Here is an 18,037-nt window from a genome sequence, read left to right as displayed (position 1 = left end):
CAAGTTTGCAATGGCCTTTTTGTCATATATATATATATATATATATATATATATATATATATATATATATATAATTGGCTGAATGCCATGTTTCGCTGTGAAACTAAACATAAAGCCAGACAAAAATAGTTTGGCAGTAATTACAGGAAATGTGCTGAAACACATTCTAGTGTTGGTGTCTAGTTTTCACCAAAATGGAGGTGACTCATCCTAATTCAGGGGACTTTGAAAGAAAGTGTCACTGTTGTTAAGCAGTCTTTGTAAATGCAGTTGCTCCTATGCACATATCAGTAAAAACCTTTTTAAAATGCATACACAAACTGTTTCAATATTAGGTCATGTTTATTTATTTATTTTTTGTAGACTTAATATCTGTAAATTGAGAACTGTAATTAATATAGTTTAAGTTCAAATGTAATAACTGTCTGCAGAAAGCCCTTATACCAAATTGCTTTTTTCCATTTTTTAACATTTAATCAAATGCCACAAAAATGCACAGGGTTATTTTTTTGTACTATAAATTGTTTTGCATACATTTCCCAACATAAAAAAATATATTTAATAATTTTATAACTGAAAATTAACATAAGATTTCATTTTATTTACAGAATACTTGAAAATTATTCTTTTTTAATACATTAATTAATATTAACAATTTAGGACAAAACATCTGCCTCAATATCTTCTATATAAAAATGTAGAAATTTATCTCATTTTTGGGGTCATTCTTTATAGAGATAGAAATCTAAATCTATAGAAATCTAACTATATGTCAACTGAGGGACAATTTGATATTATCTGTTGCTCACTCTTTAAGATTTCCACATAGTGTGGTGGATGTGAGGTAAACAGAAGATGGAGAATAAGAAAACCAAAGTAATTCTAGACAAAGGAGGTCAAACAGACATGAACAGGGGGGAGGATAGTGTCTGCTGTTCCTCGCTTCTTTACCCAGATAGCATCAGTTTTCTGCCAGTCTAAACACTCATTCACACCCATGCATATACCAAAAACAATAAAACACACTGACACAAACAACAAGCTTCAGATACCAGCAGGATAAAAAGCACCTTATTTAAAGACTGACACATTAAAACCATCATTTAATAAGTTATTTATCAACAGCTTATCCGCTCTTGACTTTCAGCTCGGGCTCTGCTTAGCTAAAACTGATCTCAAATTGGGATCAAACAGAGGTGTAAGATAGAGTTGCAATGATAAAAGAGAGACCAATGTGTCATGATAGTTATTGCTGTTGCTGGATAAAAACATTTATCCACTGGAGATGACACAATATGACAGCACAAGAAATGCATGTTACTGTCATATAAAAAAGAGACGAGAGTCGTTAACTCATTTGTGGCTGCTCTTGTTGTCTACTATAAATTTCCATTGCAGAGTGCTTCATATTTTCTGTACATCCTTGTAAACTATCTGTCTCAATGTCTTTATATATTGTAACATAAATACTTCATGTTCAAGCAGCCTGATGAAATTGAAGAGCTAGAAATGACTTGTTGAAAGAAAAATATAACTGGAACCTTTGACCTAACGATGCTACAGAAACGCACACAAGCACACAAACAGAAGCGTGCACACACTCACGAATGCACAAAGATGCAGAGAAGCTAACAAATGCCTCAGCATATAAAGGCAGGTACTGGGGGGAAAAAAAACAAACTTTTCTGGTTGGTCAGAAGTCTATAGCAGAAGCAATGCAACACTCTCAGCACAATCCCAACCTTTCAGTTGTGATTTGTAGACTTGCAGATTGACTTGAACAACAAAATGAAATACTGCAAGAAGCAACTGGAAAGAGCGGTACCAGGAACATAAAAAAAAAGAAAAGTAAAGAAAAAATAAATAAATTAAACAGCAGGATCTAAACGCAACACTGAGCAAACACGGCTTGATCTGGAGAAAATAAACATTCACAGACAAACTTACAGAACTTCATTTAAAAACCCTGTTAATATATATTTATATACTTCAATACAAGTATTTACCTCCCCTGTTATACTGTTTACTCTATATATACACTTTTGTGATATCTCAAGTAGAAATAAATCCTAAATTTCAGAGATAAACTCTATTCTCTGGAGTTTTGATAAATTCTTAAGAGAGAAAGAGAAGACTGACTGACAAGATCTATATTGTTGCTACTGGAGGCCTCAGAGTATTTATTCAGATGAGGACATTAGATGAATAAAATAAACATAGAACAAATGGGGATCAAGGGAGGAATGATGGGGTGGAGGAGATCAGCTTAAAACTGGGATTGTACTGAGTCCAGGTCCCTGAAAACCAGACTGTACTGCAGAAGGAGGGATTTGGACGGCCGATTAGACGTATCAGTTTAGAGAAAGGGAGGACGTGAATCCGCTGGTGTCTGGGTATTCTGGTCTGAAAGATAAGAGTGAGAAAGAGATAGGTGAAACAAGGCACTTTCCTTGTCTGATAGAATTTTTAACAAAGTGTAGCTCTATTTCCACAGTTGCTTTTGCAACTTCTCTCAAACAACCTTAAATACATATTTTAGATTTCCAGTGATTAACCAAAAGAGACATGTCAGGTTACAGCTTCCTTCTACTTACCTGATGAGCAGCAGCATTCACAGTCCAACACAACCTCAGTCCTCTAGAGCCACCATCCCTTTCACTGGGTCTTTCACCCTCATCTGACACACACAAGAAAGAAAAGTGTGCACACTGACATATATAGGCTGGTTGCATGGCTTCACAGCTTACCTGGTGTTATTATGACTGAATCTGATTTTACTTCTGATTTTACCCATTAAGCATTTTACTAAATAAAGGGTGCAGCATAGGATCTTCAGCAATCTGTGCTTTGTATTTTAGCTTACCTCATCTAGCTCCTTACGCGTCTCTTCCTCCATGCGACGAATGTCCTCCATGTTCAATTCAATCCACTTGTCAATCCAGCAGAACAGCTGACGGTGGAAATTAGTGAACAAGCGCTTTTCTTGCTGTTAGAAAACAAAGTACAACAAAAAAAAAATTGTAGATGAATGTTGCTTAACATTTTCTTCCTACATCAGATGTTTATTTCCACCCTTCTTTACCCTGGAATCTACGAAAAGCTGGGGTAGAGCAAAGGTGCAACATGATAAAGAGTTGTTTTTTTCCACCTTCAACTAAAGATGTCAGGATGTATTGTATGCAATGTACTTTTGAAATTCATTAAAAGAACAAATATTTCCTGACATCAGTATGTCCAAAAGTAACTGAACTTGTGTCCAGTGTCTTGAGGATGCTATAATGAGTAGCAAACTCACAGACAACAAACCTTTTGAATGAAGTTCTCCACTTTATTTTGCAGACCCCACCACTTGAATTTGACGGTGACCAGTTTGTAGGCACACATGTGTGGGCAGTCTTTCTTGTTAGGAAGCTCCTTCTGCATGTACAGAGATACGCACGCGTCAACACATTTACATTTTCAATTAATATTTTTATTCATGTTCGATTTTTAATCGGCAGTATCAAGAAATTTAGTAAGACCCTAAATCTGGAGCCCACCGAGTGATGGACTAAACCAATTTAAATTTGAATTTTAACAGCAAGTCTCGCAGGAATTAATAAAACAAATTTCAGGGAAATGATGGAAACATTGACTCAGTGTCCTTGAACAGAGTGATGACTTCATTAAGACAGAATGCTTATTCAGAGAAATAGCTAAACGTCATAGTTGCTAAGCAACAAGTATCTTCTTTTTTTTTTATTTAGCAAATTAACAGAGAAGTGGTTGGAGTGTTTGTTTATCATGTGTTTTACAGCAGCGGTATGGGCTTTGACCCAAAAGGAAACTGTCTAGCATCACTAACTGTGACACATGTAATGTTGCACAGCTGCAGATGCATTTCAGACCTTGTCTGTTTCAGTGTCTCTGATCCACATGTAGGTGGATAAAAAATTAATGGCAAATAGCTTGCATTTGTAATGCACTTTTCTAGCATTGTTGACTGTTTTAGCATAAAACCTCTATACAGACACAATTAGCAAAACATAATAAATATGAAAAAACTAATAGTATATGAAATAGTATTTAACAGTTTATATTAAAAAATACTATATATATATTAAATTATTATGACTAGGCCAGTTTATTTAAATCCCAAGGTACACACTATACTCATGTATTCAGACCTTCTATAAAGACTGCTACCTTTGTCACTAAAAATCCATTTGTTTATGACAAAAGCATGTCAAAACAATTTAAGCCCAATTTAGGTTCTGGAATATTCAGTGTGAATGAATGAGTCCATTATTCCTCTGTTGGATAAGTTTCCTAACTCTAATTCCCTACTTCATCAGTGGCGTAAGTGCCTTAATACCAATGCCCCATCAACTAGAAACAGACACTCAAATACACTGAGGAGAGCTGGGAGATTTGATGCATTCATGTTTTGCTGCTATAAAGAAGATTTTTACAACACTATCAGTTTTTTTTTCCCACCACTAAATAAGAAAACAAAACACTGAACCTTCCAGTCTGGACCAAGAGGGCCCCGTCCTGTCTTTGCTGACTTGTATTTGCAAGGATCCTCCTCTGGCTTGTAGTCCTGAGGTGAGGATCCAGAAAAAAAAATGGTTGAAGACCAACAGAGCTGCTGTAATCATCTCAACATGGACCTTAGACTAACATATTCACCTTTGGCTCCACTTGGCTTCTGTCTGCAATATCAATATAGACTACATCCACCTTTTTCCAGGTTTCTGCATCCAAACCATGTACCTGAAACATAACCACAGAGACTGCAGGTAAAAACTATACACAGGAGATCAATTTTAGTAGTTACGACAATAAACAACAAAAGGATTATTTCTGTATGTCATAAATGAATTCATGGAATGAAACCTTAAACAATCCATAGTAGACATGACATATGGTAATATAAAAAAAATAATAAAACACCTGTTTGCCATGTGTGTTGCTTATTGTCATTCCTAAATAAATACACACTTTTAAACATATAAATAAGTAAAACAATTTTTAAAAAGCTCCAAAATAACTATACAACTTGTGATTGTGTTTACTGACATTTTCCTGGTGTCCAAAGTCAGGTTTGTGCCATGTTTCAATCTTGATCAGGAAGTTATCTTTCATATACTCATTCTGCAGAGAAAAGAAAAATAATCCTGAACGATGGGAAAAGAGTTGTTCTACAGAATAATTTATAAAAAGCCAAAAAGCTTCAATTAATGTGGGTCAGCACCCTCCTCTCCTATTCACACACAAATGCCCACATATACACCCACAGAGTCATGGCGTCTAACTATCCCTACTGCTGTGTCACTAAAAAAGATCACATTTCTCTCTCAGCTTTCAGGTTTACCTGTCCTCTCTACGTGCATTACGGTTTGGTGGGTCATTTGTAGTGTTTCTGTATTCTTAAAAGCATAAATAAACAAAAGTAAATACTCACAGTGATAACTGCAGAGCCATGTGAAGAAAGGTGCAGAAGCAAACATAGAAAACAGAATGAGTGGAATTAGGGAACATGTCAGAAACTTAGCAGCAGTTACAGTTTTTAACAGTTTAATCTGTTAAAAGAAAAGCTGTGGTCAGTGAAACTTGTGTATACACACTCGGGTTGTGCCTTTGACTGTGTTTATGTGACAGATGGCTGTCTGACAGCTGGCAGCGTGTGTGATCTCAACCACAAGGCTCGAGTGATTGCATAGCCCTTCTCACTGGACACATAATAAATTATTCAGCTACTCCTTCAAGGTGAGAGAGACTCAGAGACACACAGAGAGAGGACAGAAGGAGAGAGCGGTATCCATGACAGCGTTTTTGATCTGAAGTCATTTGAGTCTCTTTTATTCACACCTTTCAAGGATCAGTATTAAGATGACGATGACCATTATATCCTTTAGTTAGCAAAAAGCTACAATGAGTATGTTTACATATGCACTAGTAACCTGTGGATGGCTGGATTTTTTGGAGGTTCCAGTTGTGTTGAGCATGTAAATATTCTGTGTGTGTGTGTGTGTGTGTACATACCTGTGCGACAGTATGGGTATGCATTCCAGGCTTTCTCGTGGATGTTGAGAGCTGAAGCTGGAGCCAGCATTCTGACGAATGACGGCACTTTACTTCAGGACAGAGAAGTGAAGATAGAACAAACATATTTAAGGTTCATTTAAATTGTTTTTATTCGTATACTTATTTTACCTTTTTGGAAATTAGAGATAACACAAATTACAATTGTTAAAATTAAATTTCTGTTGAACCAGTTAACACAGAAAAACACAAAAACTAATTCTTGAGTCACACTGCTAAATTTTTTGCATTTGAATCTGTTATTATCTAATAATTCTGGAAGTAGCATATGAGTGAATATTAATATTGCATGCTCGTTACCTATTTATTGTGTGAGATATGAGGTTTACAGAGACATAGGCCTTATGCAAATGTACAAAATGCTAGAAAATTGAAAAAACATCTCTATCTTAATGAGCAGATATTACACATGCAAATGTAGAAGTAAATAACACACACAGCAGAAATGTTTCCAGGGACATAAAAGACAAGAGTTTTTTATACTTTGTGACTTTTGACATGACTGAAATCAATTATTCATATGACAGATGGAAAAATTAGCTAAAACATTTATTCATTTATTTGTTCCTTTGATTTATTAATTGCAGTGTTTTGAGTTTTGACTGATCTATCAGTTTTTGTTTTGTTCTTTTGTCCCTCAGCAACCCACCATTACACTTTCATGGAGTTTGGTTTTGGTAAAGTTTAATACTTAGTTTAATCTTTTTCTGGATCTAATCTTAATGATATTCTAAACTTCCCTGAGCTAAGCTAAGCTAAACTGAGCTACGCTGTCTTGATAGCTGCAAATGTCTTTTAATTTGATACTTGGTAGGTAACAAATAAGCTGGACAGCTCAGCATTTGTTTTCCCATGAAAGACACCAGAGTTTGAGTCCCCCAAGGGGATGAATAATAACACCTTCCAGTTGGGTCCTTAGGCAAGACCCCTAATGCTACTGCCTAATCACTGTAAGTCACTTTGGATAAACGCGTCTGCTAAATGACTGTAATGTTTACCAAATTGCTAAACTATTTCTGAAGGTCTAGATGTTGTTTTCAGCTGACTAAATGAATTTACCAAGAAACCTGAAGTAATGGGATTTTGTATGATGGCTATAAAGCAAGAGATGGTGAGAAGGAGAGTAAGTGAACTTTCTATGAACCTCTTCTACATCCTTGGATATTTATAACCTGTACAAATGCTTACCTCTGCAAATGGTAAATTTTGTGTGTGTACTGTCCTTTCTCTCCATCTTTCTCATAAGGTTCATTTTTTAGCACCTCCACTCCTTCACCTCCACCCGTCTCATTCTTACTGGCTTCGGCCACAGAGTACAGCTGGCCAACCTGGTACTGAAAGACAAAGAGCAACAAGGGAATGTATAGTCCAAAATTTGAAAGAAATAAGAAACACGTTCATCTCAAGCTTCCCCTAATGAATGCATGCTGAAGTCACCAAAGAGCTACTCTCTTGTACTCCCACATAATTAGGCCTCAGCTTACCACCATACCACCACGATGCCTGAGGAGATGTCAGGATTTGTAAAATAAATAAATAGAGAAAAATGTTTAGGTTGTCAAAATAAAAACTAAACACTATCTCAAACAAAACACAATATATGAAATATTACACCATATAATTATTTATTTTAGAAAAACTAAACCAAAGTGCAAAAACAGCGTGTGAAAAACAAGGCACGCCTCTATGATTCAATAGCAAATACAGTAACCTTTAGCAGTAATAGCATGAAGCTATTCAAGTAATTTTCTGTATGACTTTATCAGTCTCTCAAATAGATGTTGTGGTGGTGGTTCTTGGGGTCATTGTCCTGCTGAATGACATCATTTCAGCCAAGTTTTAACTGATAGACAGATGGCCTCGTACTTGACTTTAGAATACTTTGCTGTACAGAGTCAATGCTTGGCTCTGTTACTGTAAAGTGTCCAGGTCCTCTGACTGTAAAACAAAGCCCACATCATCACCCCTCCACCATTGTGCTTGACAGTTGGTAGGAGGTGTTTGTGCTTACATGCTATTTTTATTTTATGTATGACTTTCTTAACCTAAACCTAAAATTAGCTGCCACGATGTATTAAAAGAAGAGAATCTTTTTCTTGGCGAACTTAAAGATATGTCGTGTTTTAAACTGTGGCATTTGACATTAAGTTCTTGTGATTATTTTTTATTTTACTTTATTTTTTTTACAGTTTTCTGAGCATTGCATGGTTAACCTTGAGGTGAACTTGAGGTAACTTTACAACCCTTCCCAGATTGATGGGGAGCAGCAGCAGCTTTAGATATTTGCTGATGTCTCTCCACCTTTACACTGTGTTAACACACACCAAACTGTGAAAACGTCTGCAGCTATAGATATGCTCACACTTGCCGATTAGAACCAGGTGATTTTTTTTTATTGTATTCTCTTTTTCAAAACTTAAGAACTAAATAATATCTACTTTTTTCATTATTTTATTTACATTTCAGTCACACCTTATATTATTTACATGTTTTCACATATTTCAATCTTACATAGGGAATTACATCATATAATTATTTCCTTATTCTCTTTATTTGTCCAATTTCTACCAATTCCCATCTTAATTTACAGAAATCTTTGTACCCTGTTGGTATTCTGTCTCAAAAACTATATATTTTCTTCCTCTCACATCCCACTCTTCATCTCATCCCCCGTTTTTCCTGATCCACACTGTGTGTTTGTTCATATATGGGACAATGGTTTCTTTCATTTCTTAATCAGCTCTAATCCATCATATAACCACTGCACAACCAGAGCAGGCTTACAACACCGCATGGATGGAATGAATCAATGAAGTCTGAATTAGTCTTTTGTTTTCACAAGAGATTATTGTTTATATTTCTTTATTTATGAGAGTAAAAGAACCTTTCTGTGAAATTAGACTGTGAAGATTTAACTGATTGCATTTTTACACATATTAAAAAACTACTGTGTCACCTTTGATAGACTGCTCTCAATCTAAAAGATTTTTTTAAAAATCCAGGAAGATTTTGATTTATTAAATATTTTCTCCAGTGTAATTACAACTTTATCTGTAAGGATGCAAGAGCTTGATAAGGACCTTAGTGGATTTCTGACTTGGAAAGGTTAGATTGAAACATAGCAGGGAACAACAAAATAAAAAATAATGTTATTATTTCATAACATCATTATAGATTGAAATGGGCAATGAATGTGAAAAGTCTGAAATGTTTCCAGATATGTAACATAGATCATTTACAGTGTTTTCACCACTGGTAAATCCATCAAGCCTCAAAGTTCTGGCATTATTCTACATTTCCTCTGCTTTAGCACTTTGGACTTTGGAAAACTTTGGAAACAAACTACCCAGCTTTGAGTGTGTTTAGAACAATATAAGGTTTAGTTAATAAAAATAAGCTTTGTGGTAGAGTCATACTAAGTAGTAGAATAGTTTTGTCCAGTGCACCTACGGTATTTCCTGCACTTTTCTCCATTACTGCCGTTCATTATTATTTTTTTTTTTCAGATTTTGCCCTATTTTGTAAATAATTGTCTTGTTGTCAACAACCTCTCAGCTAAAGTTAACATTTAAGCAATCAGCATACAATTTATAAATAGAGCCATATCTGAGAGGTACGTACTGAGATGACTTTAGCTCGTCTGTGTTGGTTGGATACTCAGAATCTGTCATTATGAGCGTTTGAACAGACACATATAGATGCATACTTTATGTACAACCATAAATTGGCTCATAAACTACACAATAATGAGATATAGAGTTCTTTTCAGATTTCAGAAGGTAAATATTTTTTTTATTTACAGCTTTAAGAGTTTTTCTCATCTATTGACTTGTAAACTGTAGATGGTCATCACAGCAGAAGCAGACAGTTGACATGGACCGTACAAAGCACAGTGATTTGATATAAAGACACAAGGTGCTGAGAATTAAGTCCAAACTTTGAGAGTTCTGTATGTTTTAACTTTGTATGCCATCATAAAATTGTTCCACACTGTCCAGAAATAGAATGAAATCATGCATCGAAGCACAGCAAATAAAAAAAACAAAAACAAGAAACTATATTTTACACATAAGATTTACACAATAAAGAATTAAATTTGAGGCACTCATAGAAACAAAGAGAAGGAGAGCAAGAGAGAGAGAGAGAGAGAGAGAGAGAAAGAGACTGCATGCACACAAAGTGTATCTAAGCTTTATATTAATAGGCTGCAGGAACAGCAAAGCCTTCTGGGTAAGTTTGAGATTGCCTTGTGGGGTTAGTCTGACTAGTAGTGCCAGACAGAATGTCCTACTCTCACACAGATAGAGCACAGATTTCACTTTATTTATACCTAATCATAAAGCAGGTGTTGCAGAAACATTTTCCAGGCCTGCTCTTTGAGGGGAAGCAGCCTCATGCTGAAGTATGATTAAAGAGGCAATGACTAATAGATTACAGGGGTTCACGGTATAAAAGAATTAACAGTTTGGACTTAAGTATGAGGGCAGCATGTTCACCGAAGAGGCAAAAGGAAATTTTCTGAATGTAATATGTAGTAATAGCTTAGTTTGAGTATTACTTTGTGCAGTAGTAACTTCAGCTACAGCAAACACTGGAGTAGAGAGGGAGCAGATAAATTATGTTTATTAATTCAATGGTGTTTTAGAAATAACAGCTTTAAGCACATTTGTGTTTGTTTCTGCACATTTTGAGCCTCATAGTGCTTTTAGCATGTCATTTCATGGTGTTAAATTTCACAGAAAATAGTAAAGCTGGCCAATAATAGAGACATTAAAGCAGGCAGAAACTCCACTATCATGTAAATAAAAAAAAGTCATCTGGTTTTTACAAGATCTTAACAAAATGAACAAGGACACACAACATACTAAATTGTGTCATTATTTAACAAAAACTGTGTCAATATAAAAAAGCAGTGTGTGAAAAAGAGACTCACTTCCACTGCTACTGTGGCAATTAAGAGGGTAAGTAGTGAGCAGATGTGGCTAATCAAAGGCACTGGATTTATTGATCATCAATATGTGTAAGCTCCTCTTTAAAAGACATTTTGATAGTTTGGTGCTAGGGAGAAAAGACATCAGCAGAGCTCTAAAAGAAACACTTGTTGCTGCCCATTAATCTGGGAATAGTTACAAGGCCATTTCCCAACAATTCTGGTTCAATCATTCTGCAGTGAGAAAGATTATTCACCAAGTGGAAAACATTAAAGACAGTAGTCAGTTTTACCAGGAGCAGAATTCCCAACAAGTTCATTTCAAGGTCAGACTTTGCAGAGTTTCTTTAAAACACAAAAAAATGCAAAACATATTTTTGCAGGGTTGCATATAAATAAACAAGATAGAAACAATGTCTTTTGGACAGACAAGACCAAAATGGAAATGTTTGGCCATAATGCACAGCTCCATGTTTGACTAAAATCAAACACAGCATATCAGAGACAACACTTGACACCAGTTGTCAGGTATGGCGGTGGAAGGGTGATTATCTGGGCCTTTTGTGCAGCCACAACACCAGTCACTGAGTCGGCCATGAGTTCCTCTATACACCAAAAATGTTCTAGCACCAAATGGGAAGCCATCTGTCTGACAGCTGAAGCTTGATTGAAATTAGGTCATACAACGGGACAGTGATCCCAAGCACACCAGTAAATCTACAACAGTGGGTGAAAAATAAAAAATAAAGTTGCTCCAATGATCCAGTCAAAGACCAGATCTCAGTCTGAAAAAGCTGCTATAGTTGAACCTTTGATGAAAACCTGCAAACCTCAATGAACTAAAGCAAAGCTGTAAAAAGATTAAGCCAAAGTTCCTCCACAATCGTGTAAGAGACTGATAAAGTCAAACAGAAAACAATTACAGATGTTTTGTTGTGTAATAACAGACATAACTCCTTTGTGCTGTAAACTGATCCATCTACCTTGAGACTTTTTGCCAGATCAAACTGCGTTGCGAAACTGAAGTATATCATAAGTAAATCTGGAAAACTAGAATATTATTTTGCTATTGCTACCATTTTGCTTAATCAAAATTTTATTATGTAATGACAATTTAAAGCAAACATGCCACCTGTTGCCACTTTAAGTAAAAAGGGCAATAAACATAGTTATGAGAAACATTGTTTAAGACTCTCTGTCCGTGTGAAAGAAAATATAACATCATAAGATGTTATGAAGTCTCAGATTTTGGCCTCCTTGAGTCGTGTGAGAGCATTGACGTGGCACATTGCAGCCCTCTGCTACTTAAAACTGCAGCGTGTAAGAGGAGAAGGGCTCATTTACAAGTTTATATACCAAAGATGACAGTAATACCCCAATAATGCTGCGATAATTGCTAAATATAAAGCAGAGTACAGGGGAGGGTGAACATGTGATGTCATGGAAGTAGTTTCAGGTATCTCATTTGAAATGCAGGTCTGAATAGAGGAGCAAACTGCATTAGAAATGATGATACGGCAAAGAGCAGGGGCAGTGAAACATGCGAGTGGTTGTGTTGATTCAACAAGTCCATCTGAAGGGAAAGGCTCTTCACTGCTGCTGTAAAATATTAACAGCAATTTTCTCAAACTGACCAAGGACCAATGTTTAGAGAGGGTATTTTATCTTTTTTTATGTGAAAATATTACGTTTGTAGGATATGTGAACTGCAAATACACTAGGAATATACAGAAAGGTTCAAAAGCACATGTGCTTCACTTTGAGGTGAAACAAAAAATGTAACAAAAAATAAATTTAAATAAAGATGAGCCATTTTTAACACAAATACAGACACTGTAATAATATAAAACTCACCTCTTCCACAGAGATAGGAAGTATCACTCGACTGAAAGAGAAGAAAGAATAAGGAGTTACTAGAAAAAGTTACACCAAAATGTTGTTATTGCTAAAATTATGTTTAGTTGTCATTTTATTCTAATTTGAGTCTTTTTGTGATGAGATTTTTAAATTTATTTGGTTTCAAAACCATTCTCTATGAGCAAGCTCAGGCCATATATATATATATAATATATATATTATATATATATATATATGGCAATAAAGTAAAACATATTTATATACATTCTGGATGCAAACTGGAGAAAAAGGAAGCCATTTATTATGTGAAGTATTAATAATTTTATGTTAAGGTCAGAATAGGAACTTACTTCACTGATGCAATAAAAAGACTAAAATGAAATTCATAAACGGAGATGTGGGGCAAATTTTTAATGTTGTGATGACTAAAGTAACAGCTCACATCCGAGGTGAAAACTTTATTTATGCTGTACAGTCATAGTTTTCAGATTGTTCTAAAAATTACTTTAATGTGTTTTGGATGTGAAGTAATGACACTGCTCTCCAGTAATTTTGCTCTTGGTTCAAAATGAGACAAACAAATTAGTTTTTGTGGATTGCTAATAAAGTGGAAACAGGCCTGATTAAAGTCATGTAAAAAAAAACACTTGCAGATCGTACAACATAAAATGCACATTCTGTTTGTAGCATCTCACAAGCAGTGCAAACCATTATACACATCAGTATTTCTCTGATATATTCTGTTCTTTCATGGGTTAATGATGTTTGGTCAATGCATTAACCTACAGGTAACAGCATTGTTGCTTTGTTAACATGAATCCATTCTTGTGTTTTGGAGCAAATTACAAGTGAGATAAGAAATAAAATGATAAAAATGAGTAATTCACTTTGGAGCAATGATTAATATGATTTGTCCAATCTATAATTAGTTGAAAAACTTAGCAGCAGCAACAGCTGCATAGTTGGCACAGTTCACCTTACAGATCCGGCTACACACATAACAGCACTGACATATTCACATATACATGCATGCAAATCCACACACACGTCGCCGCAGCTTAAACAAGCTGCGCTACCTCGTTCTCTTGACCCTTGCGCATCTCATGCTGAGTAATGCACATGTACAGTATGCAGCTTTGTTGATTGTTTGGTGAGTGTGTAAAGAGTGCCCAAATTCCCATAATCCTGTATCCCAGTTGCCACTGAATGTAATCTGGGTCTGACTCCCATGCCGGCAGACCCTGAATGGGAGACCAGATGCTGCAAGAAAGGCGGATACACTTTAATGTCAAACGGCAGGATTAAAATAGACTGAATTTACTATATCGATTCTTTTCTTTTCTTCTTTAATTGGGAAGGGTCGAAGTTTAAAATGATTTCAGTCACACTAACATACTGAAAGTACTACTCATCTCTTTCAAATGTTATATACCCCTCATATATATATATATATATATATATATATAAAACACCAAAATAACAGAAGTGAATCATAAGAGGTAAGAGAAAAACTGAAGTCTTTCTTCCTGTCTCTGCAACTCTCCGTGGTCTGAAGGTCTTGAAAGGAGGATCAGGTGTCTCTGTTGCTTCAGAAAACAAACACCGCTCCTGTACTGCTTGTCTCTGTCTTCCCTCCTCTCCTATTTTCAGTTTCTTCTTCCTTTCTACTTCTGTTCCATTTACTTTTATCACATTTTTTTGTAGTGTATTTTTGTGCTGTTGTATAAATACCCAAACTAAAGAGAGAGGAGCAACCTGGAGTGATTTAGGTTATTGGTTCAGGAGAGCAGTGCAGAGCAGAAACAAACACCTGTACTTCAGCAATGTGTGGATAAATTATTTGTCTCCACACCACCTTGATGGTTTCTTGGTGTGTATACATTATACAGTATGTGCAGAGACGTCTTGTTGTGCCTGTCTGTTGACAGCACGTAAGTGCATTCAGCCTTTAATCGTGACCGATTTAATTAATTTCCAGGCTGACTGCTGAAGCCCAGGCTCTCCCTAATCACTTCAGATCTTTAGCCATGCCATCACTCTGATCTGATCTGAGCTTTTTTTGTGCTGAACCATTTATTGATTAAATACACGTGATGTGAAATCTAGACAATAATCCATGTTGATAAATGTTGCCTGTTTAAAATCAGCTGATATGTGTCAAGATCAGAGTTCAAGAAGCTGCCAGCAACTGCTGTGTGCCTCACTGACAGTAGCTTTTGCCCTGACCTTGCCGTATAAAGACATTTTTAATAAAACACGAAGCGAAAAGATGATTTGTTCACAGAAGATTAATATAGCAGGATGTAAAGAATGCCAGATTGAGAACTTCTTTTTTTACATTTCCTTGAGGCAACGGGTCTAATATTCCGACACTATGAAAATCAAGTGACAATCCTGTCTGCAGTGACGAAAGGGGCCAACATCACTATTTGACTGTCAGTATGATCTAAATGGACTTGCTGTCCACCTGTCTTGCCCTTTTTCCAACCACCAACTGATTCTAAATGTAGGCCTCGATCAGTTCTCCAGGCCCGGAGAAAACAGCGTCTCGGAACAATGTGTTAAGAAAATCCTTCCCCTTAGCAGACACAATTTTATTTGCCACATCCTCCCGTAGGCCCGGCGTCTTTCCTCAAAACCTCACCATTTGCCCTTTATGCCACCCCCTATTGACTACCTGCCTGCTCATTCCACACCTCATCTGCTCCAAGCATCCCTCCACCCATCCAGCCCGGGCCGTTCAACACCTCACAATCTCCGTGCCTCCAGAGCTCAACGCGGAACACTTCATCGGTAGTTTCACCTTCACCACAGCGCATCAATAACATGGCCACAGGGACGAACTCTTGCTCGGAACACAAGCAGAGAACGGCGCGGCTTATGCCAGCCATTTCTACCTCAGCACCACACCGCTCCTCTCGATCATCCGTCATTTTATAGCAGCACGGTGGAGGGAATTACAGCGGCAGCTCACCACAGCAAAAGCCGGACTGGAGAGCTTGTGATGCAAGATGTGAAGGGCACAGCCATGCACCGGCTGCTGATGCAACTGCACCCGCCGCTGCGTTATCTTTCTATTGACTGCGTGATTCTACATGGTGCCGAGACCAAAATGATCATGGACATGAAGTCAAGCTGGATGTCGACGCCACTCAGCCCGCACTCTTTTAATTTCTCTCTCGGGCTACTGGCCACAATGTCACTCACCATCTCTGCAACACACACGCACACACATGCACTCAAGGCTACTTACTATTCTTTTATGAGCATTTTTTTTCTTTTTTTTTTTTTTTTTTTTTTTTTTTTTTGGCGGTGCAGTAGACCTCTATCCCACAGGGAAAACAGCTCCAGACAGCTCCAGAAACAGGGTCGATTTCTCCCTCCGTTAATTGTGGCTTATTTCTCTGCTGGATTCTCTCCCACCTCTCCCCCTCTATGTCATTCTACCTCCACAGTCGCTTATTTTCTTCAAATTCACTTCCTGATCGGGGCCGCGGCGCGGCGTTGCTGTTGCGCGCAGATCTCCGAGGCCTGTACAGAAAGAACACACTGAAAGCGATGGTTCAGCCGGGGAGTGGTCACTGCTGGATAGGCTGGGTTCACACAGTTACTGGATCTAACTAGAATGAACAGCCTAAAATTAATATTTGGGGGAGAAAAAACCTTGAATATTACTCAGTGTGATTTTGAACTTTATTAACAACAATAAAATATGGCATTGTGTTCATTAGAACAGAACAATATATAAATTAAATATAAAGAAAATGATAGACAATAAGCAGTACTATCGTTATAATAAATATAATCAGATTAATGAGATTCCCTCTGTGTAGAAAATAATACCTTAACAAAATAAGCGCAGCGTTATGAGCTTCCCTGAACCATTTTTCTTAAGCGTGTGTAACCCACTGCGTCATTGTGACAGCGATGACGTAGAAGCGTGGTTTACCGTCAGTGTATGACACGGGACCACCGCTGGCACCAACACACGATGATCCGCTCTCTAAGCCCTTTAAACAAAGTCCTGCATCAGATGTGATTATCTTCCTCCACTTCCTCTGTTTTAATATATTTGACTGATGGTTGACATTTATTCTTGCATCAGCCCCTCGGTTTATCGTCTTTATATGTGATTTAAAGGCTTTCACTCTCTTCTGCTGTCATCCTGATAAATCTACACAGAAGTTAATGGCTGATCTGCAGCTCTGTCTACCACCCCTGGAGGTCCCTGGACTACGCTTTGGACCACCAAGCATAGGGGTCTATGGGATGCTGCTGCATGATGAGGCATCACAGGTCCCTAATCCAGACCCACGTCCCGGATATGAGCACATATGTGCGAGTCTAAAATTATGTAACACCAAACTGCTGCTATATTTATAGCGCATCTGTATCTGTGTGCCAACATCCGCCTATTATGCTTCTGTCTTCTGATTCGTAGGACTGCTTTTAGCTCCCTTAGCCTGTATTTAACATCTATCCATCTACATATCTTGCCAATATGACATGTTTTATGTTGGCAAGTTTCCATTAGGACCTGAGGTTTCCCATTTGTAGATATTTAAGAGATTGTCTGAAAGTAATCACGAATACGAAACCCTTCTTGAAAGTAAATAATCATGTTTTGAAATGTTTGTATGCGTCTTCATAAGGCTTTTTAGGCTGCTTTTAGCCCCATGTATCTCTGATAAGATAAAGCAGAAAATTTTGTTTCAAGCTTAAGCTTGTAATTCCACCAAGTTACACTGTAAAGATGGGTTAGTCAACTAAATTTGATTTAAACTAAGGCCTGGATACACTTGGTATGAAGATAAATTTTAGGTGATCTAATGACAAATGAACAGCCCTAAGCACATCAGTTTATATCTGCTACTAACCCTCTTCTCCACAAGTTTACAGTGACGTCTTGTGATCTGATGTCACATCCCTGCTGTTTGTGCCAGTGAAGATGCAACTTGATGTTCACACAGGTTGCTGTTGTTGACAAAAAGCGTAACATCACTAATGAATCTACTAATTTTTCTGCAAAACTCTTAATTATATGCAGTGCATTGGCTTCAGAAATGTTCACTCACCACAATACTGCTCTACATTCATTTAGCAAACACTTTTACCCCAAAGCAATTTACATATAAGGAGTAAAGTGAGTTTAGTTTTATGAAA

The 18,037-nt window shown here is 36.9% G+C and overlaps 1 protein-coding gene across 2 annotated transcripts; it reads right to left on the bottom strand.

The window, feature by feature from the left end:
- Window positions 1-601: 601 nt before the first annotated feature.
- pitpnab (phosphatidylinositol transfer protein, alpha b) lies at window positions 602-16,430 on the bottom strand. Of its 2 annotated transcripts, none has more exons than XM_042009020.1 (12): window positions 16,128-16,430; window positions 12,872-12,902; window positions 7,276-7,421; window positions 6,028-6,119; window positions 5,447-5,454; window positions 5,062-5,136; window positions 4,672-4,755; window positions 4,505-4,582; window positions 3,307-3,417; window positions 2,864-2,986; window positions 2,595-2,677; window positions 602-2,403 (listed from the first exon to the last, which is right to left on the bottom strand). In XM_042009020.1, exons 1-11 carry the CDS (start codon window positions 16,142-16,144, stop codon window positions 2,630-2,632), a joined length of 813 nt encoding a protein of 270 aa, XP_041864954.1. In that variant the 5' UTR covers window positions 16,145-16,430; the 3' UTR covers window positions 602-2,403; window positions 2,595-2,629. The 2 variants fall into 2 exon arrangements, with proteins under 2 accessions (XP_041864954.1, XP_041864953.1); XM_042009019.1 differs by lacking the exon at window positions 16,128-16,430 and adding an exon at window positions 15,772-16,088.
- Between the last annotated feature and the right edge of the window lie 1,607 nt (window positions 16,431-18,037).

This window comes from Melanotaenia boesemani, chromosome 15 (assembly GCF_017639745.1).
Source record: "Melanotaenia boesemani isolate fMelBoe1 chromosome 15, fMelBoe1.pri, whole genome shotgun sequence".
Lineage (NCBI taxonomy): Eukaryota > Metazoa > Chordata > Actinopteri > Atheriniformes > Melanotaeniidae > Melanotaenia > Melanotaenia boesemani.
This window is presented reverse-complemented; position numbering and strand designations above follow the sequence as displayed.

Coding starts and splice junctions, on each gene's coding strand:
- pitpnab (XM_042009019.1), bottom strand. CDS start 15,800: ATGATCGAGAGGAGCGGTGTGGTGCTGAG. Junction 4,756..5,061: donor ACTTTGGACACCAGGAAAAT/GTCAGTAAACAC, acceptor GTTATGTTTCAG/GTACATGGTTTGGATGCAGA. Junction 2,678..2,863: donor CGCGTAAGGAGCTAGATGAG/GTAAGCTAAAAT, acceptor TGTGTGTGTCAG/ATGAGGGTGAAAGACCCAGT.